The following is a 4,245-nucleotide window of genomic DNA, read 5'->3' as shown; positions in this document are numbered from 1 at the left end:
GAGAAGAGGAGGCTGAGGGGAGACCTCCTGGCCCTCTGCAACTCCCTGCCAGGAGGGGGCAGAGAGGGGGGATGAGTCTCTGGAGCCAAGGAGCCAGCGCCAGGCCCCGAGGGAATGGCCTCAAGCTGCCCAGGGCAGGGTCAGGCTGGCTCTGAGGAAGGATTTCTGTGCAGAAGGGGCTGTTGGGCGTTGGAATGGGCTGCCCAGGGCAGGGGGGGAGTCCCCGGGATCCCTGGAGGGGTTGAAGAGTCGGGCTGAGCCAGCGCTGAGGGATCTGGTGGGGTTGGGAATGGTCAGGGTGAGGGTCATGGTTGGACTGGAGGAGCTTCAAGGGCTTTTCCAACTGAGATGATTCTGGGATTCCTTTGTCCCTACAGGGAACCCACGAGTCTCTCAAAGGAAATGCCAAAGCCCTTTCTACTGTCACAGCCATTATTGATGGCACAGGATCTATAGGTATGTAGGGCTGGGGGAGGCCGAGCAGGGGTCTTGGTCCCCATCTTCTAACGTGGTTCATGTGCCCTCGCAGGTGCCGCGCTGGGGCCACTGCTCGCAGGGCTCATCTCCCCCACGGGCTGGAATAACGTCTTCTACATGTTGATAGCTGCTGACGTCTTGGCTTGCCTGGTAGGTCCCAGATCGGCGTCTTGCTACCCTGGATATTCAAGAGGTCCCTTTTTGCAGCCCGCTCGCTGGTGGAGGGCAAGGGCGGTCCTCGGGAGACAGGGTGACTCGCAAAGCCAAACCTCTGTGTCCATTCACTTGGCTTTTCCCAGTGACCTCCTCCACACACGGTTTTAGTGCCATCTTCCCTAGGAAGAGCCTTAAAATTTATTTCCTGGTGACAGAAACGCTCACGCTGAGGCTGGCGGCTGCAGACCCTCTGCCCCATGACAAAACTCCACCTTTCTTTCCTCTTGCAGCTCCTCGCTCGTGTGGTGGTCAAAGAGGTCCGCGGGTGGTGTGGCTATATGGCAAGGAAGAGAGGGTACGTACATACTGCCCTGGGGCGGCCTCCGGTCCCGCCATGCCAAAACGTGGCCTCGGTGCCACTCCGGAAAGACGTTTGTTATCCCTTGCTGTCACTGCTGCAGCTCCGCGCGGGCATCGCGTCGGGCTTCACCAAGCCATCTCCCTGATGCCCGTCTTGCTCCTGCGGGCACAAAGAGACTTTTCCACCTCAAGCCAGGGCAGCACCTGGGGGGTTTTAGCCATCTGCTCACACCTTATGGAACTCTCCTGGTGCTAAACACGCCGTCCTTGTGTCTTTGTAGCTCTAGTGTGCAGCTAACAGAGTCAGTGCTGGACGGGAAGTAGCTCGGTGTGAGTATCAATGCTTGAGCCCTGAGGATTAAATGCAAATGCCAAGCCTGATTCGCCCTGATTTTGAGTTTTGCTTGGCAGGCTCAGCCTAGAAATAGCCACTCTCCTGATAATTTAAGGGCCAAGATCAAGATTTGGGAATCAAAAGGATCAAATCATGATGGCTGGGGAAGAGAGTACAGATGGGTGGGTGGGCAGCATGTCCTTGTCTCCAGCTGACTGACGAGATGTCAGCCCAGATGCCTGATTGATTGGTATTGATTAATGCACTTGAAACGGCCCAATTTATAGGCTGACTTGCCCACCCGTGCTAATGAGCTTGATTACACAGAATCCGGGCTCGCTAATCAAATCCGTGGCCAAATCACTGCAGCGAGGGTATAAATAAACTCCAAATCAGCACTAGCCTGTCTCCAGTTGCCACTGAAGCCCCACCATGAGCACTGAGGGGGAAGGGGCCACAGACAGTCCCTGTGGTGAGGGTGCCAGAGCCTGGACCCCCCACGAACGTTTGGTCCTTTATGTCTTGTGTTTGCAGGTGAAAGAGCAATAGTCTGGGCCTCGCGCTGCGGTAAGTGCGGCCCAAATCTCCTTCTCCAGCCGCCGGTGGAGGGCTGTCAGGCTCCGCTCTACTGTGTCGGGGCTGGTTGGGGCAAGGACTGTCCTGGCTGGGTTGGCACTGTCCCCATTTGCACCAAAATCGGGCTGTTGTGTGGTGGGGAAAGCAGCTGGCTCAGTTTTTGGAAATTCTGCGACACCTTAGCGGGCTTTGGGGAGCACATTATCTCCAGAGCAGCTGGCAGAGAGCAGGCACAAATGCTGGTTTTTTTTCTGAGGGACGTTGCAGTGACAAAATGGTGGCTGGTTCTCCTCCTCCCGCCTGCTTCTCCTCCAGGCTTGCAGTGCAGATGGGGCTGGAGTTTCCTGACAGAACCGTTTTTCTCCTCCCGTCTCTCCAGTGTCCCCGCCGATTCTTCACCGTCGGCCATTTTATTAATAAAAACATGCAAAATCTATGTTTGCCACTCCGTGCCCTTTCCTGGTGGGGTTCAGCCAGGTCTGCATGAACCTGGGGGCAGTGAACGTGCCCTTCTTGCTTTTTTCCACGTGCAGGCTGGCCCCATCCCAGCACTCGATATTTCCAGATATCAAAGCAGGAAAACTGCACAAAATCACTTAAGGCACTGCCTCACCCACAAAACGCCGCTTATTCTATGTAAAGGACATCTCCAGGCTTTTCACTGAGCCCAAATTAAGTGGTTTTGCTCCTCATCTCATCCCACTGAAAAAAAAAAAACAACAACAAACCGGCATTTTTCCCGATTATTACAATTCCCAATTCATACCGTTAAAGACCCCAAAGAAGGACCCGTAGCCACGCATCAGCCCCTGGGCCACAAAAACCAGCCGCTCGCACACCACAGCTGCTCTCAGTCCAGTGCAGGTGACTCACAGTCTTCGTTAGACACCCCCTAATTAGGAGGAGCTGTGCAACAGGCATCCAGGGGTGTCCCCAGGAGGTTAAACCAGCGCTGCTAGCCTGTGGGCTCCCCTTGGCAGAGGTGGGTTTGGGAGGCCCCAGCAGCGACTCTTGATTAAGGCGGGGGCCAGTTGTGTGCTCATGGGGGGGCCCCGGCTTTGATATGCGAGGAGCTAGGCATTTGCAAGCCGTGGGGTGTGTTTTCCAGCCTGCTCGCCATTGAAGGATTGCGCCTGGGCAGGCTCTGGCTCTCTGCTGCAGGGAGAGCAGCGCCGGGTGCCAGGGGCTGTGTTTATACCCGGTATAAATCTGAACTCTAATTGACTTTACCTCCTTGGATCTTAACCCAAGGAGAAAACATCTGGGCCTGATGTGATTTTATTAAGTGCTGATTTCATCAGCAAAGGGGAAAAAAAGGAAAAAAAAAAAAAGAAGAAAACCTGCTGGCCAGTTGGATCAGCTCCCTGTAAAGCCCTGCAAGGCAGTGGAGTGGCATGGGCAGGACAGGCAGCTCGGAGAGTGGTGGGTACGAGGTGGCTGGACAGCGATGGCCTCCGGTCCCCTTCACACTGACCAGCTTGAAAACTCACTGGTTGCCTGCAGACCCCTCGGGCACAATGCAGGAGGAATGTTGAGACAGGCAGAGAAAAAGCAAAATTCCCAACTGCCCCTTTTTTCCCTGGGAACAAGGAATCCTGATGGAGCCACAGGGAAAGGCATCACAACGGGGTCTGTCCTCAGCAGAGACGCAGCGCTGACACTGTGGCATCCCCAGGCTCTGTGGCTTGTGGCAAATAAGCCACTGGCAGCACAATGACGCCATCAGAGATGCGCTGGGCTGAGAACAGTTCTTTTGGTGCATGTGTGACCGAGCTTTCACTTTGCTTAATTGCCATCCACCTTGTGGAGGAGGACAGGTGGTCTTGAAATACATTTCCAAGCCAAAAATCCCACAAGCCCTGACACACAAAGGGTCTTATTCCAAAAGCAAGTTTGTTTGGTATTTTTTTTCTCTTTCTTCCTTCCCTGCCCGGCTCGTTAGAAATGAGGCTGTGGACACAACTCGACAGGCGACCCGAGGGCAGCTGCTCCCTCCAGACTCCTGGAGCGGACCAAGGATGTAATATGGGGTTTTTTCCCATTCTCCACAGATCATGGACACCTTTTTTATCGGCCGCTTCGTCCTCCTGGCTGTGATGAGCCTGGTCTTAGTTGGGTGCCTGTTCCTGCTCCTGATTTACCACCTCATGGAGCCAGTGTACGCCAAACCACTCCACAGCAGCTAGCGGCAGCTGGAGGCAGCAGTCCCCGTGAAGAGGAAATCCCAATTTCATGGCAATAAACCAGGGAGGGAGACCAGGAAACTGTTCTGGAGGTGAACGCGTCGATTTTTCCGAGCTCAGAAAGAGCTGGCGAAGCAAGTGAAGTGTGTCGCTTGCACC

At 54.7% G+C, this 4,245-nt stretch overlaps 1 protein-coding gene across 1 annotated transcript in view; it reads left to right on the top strand.

The window, feature by feature from the left end:
- The window catches only part of SLC37A2 (solute carrier family 37 member 2), a 7,330-nt gene extending 5,019 nt beyond the window's left edge, over positions 1 to 2,311 (top strand). Inside the window, exons 13-16 of the mRNA XM_026863561.1 lie at positions 378 to 456; positions 530 to 627; positions 924 to 988; positions 1,275 to 2,311. Coding sequence (XP_026719362.1) covers positions 378 to 456; positions 530 to 627; positions 924 to 988; positions 1,275 to 1,317 — 285 coding nt within the window. The 3' untranslated portion in view covers positions 1,318 to 2,311. The remainder of the gene's footprint in view (positions 1 to 377; positions 457 to 529; positions 628 to 923; positions 989 to 1,274) is intronic.
- Positions 2,312 to 4,245: the final 1,934 nt, after the last annotated feature.

The sequence above is a fragment of the Athene cunicularia genome (genome assembly GCF_003259725.1).
Source record: "Athene cunicularia isolate RWA chromosome 24 unlocalized genomic scaffold, athCun1 chr24_part1, whole genome shotgun sequence".
Lineage (NCBI taxonomy): Eukaryota > Metazoa > Chordata > Aves > Strigiformes > Strigidae > Athene > Athene cunicularia.
This window is presented reverse-complemented; position numbering and strand designations above follow the sequence as displayed.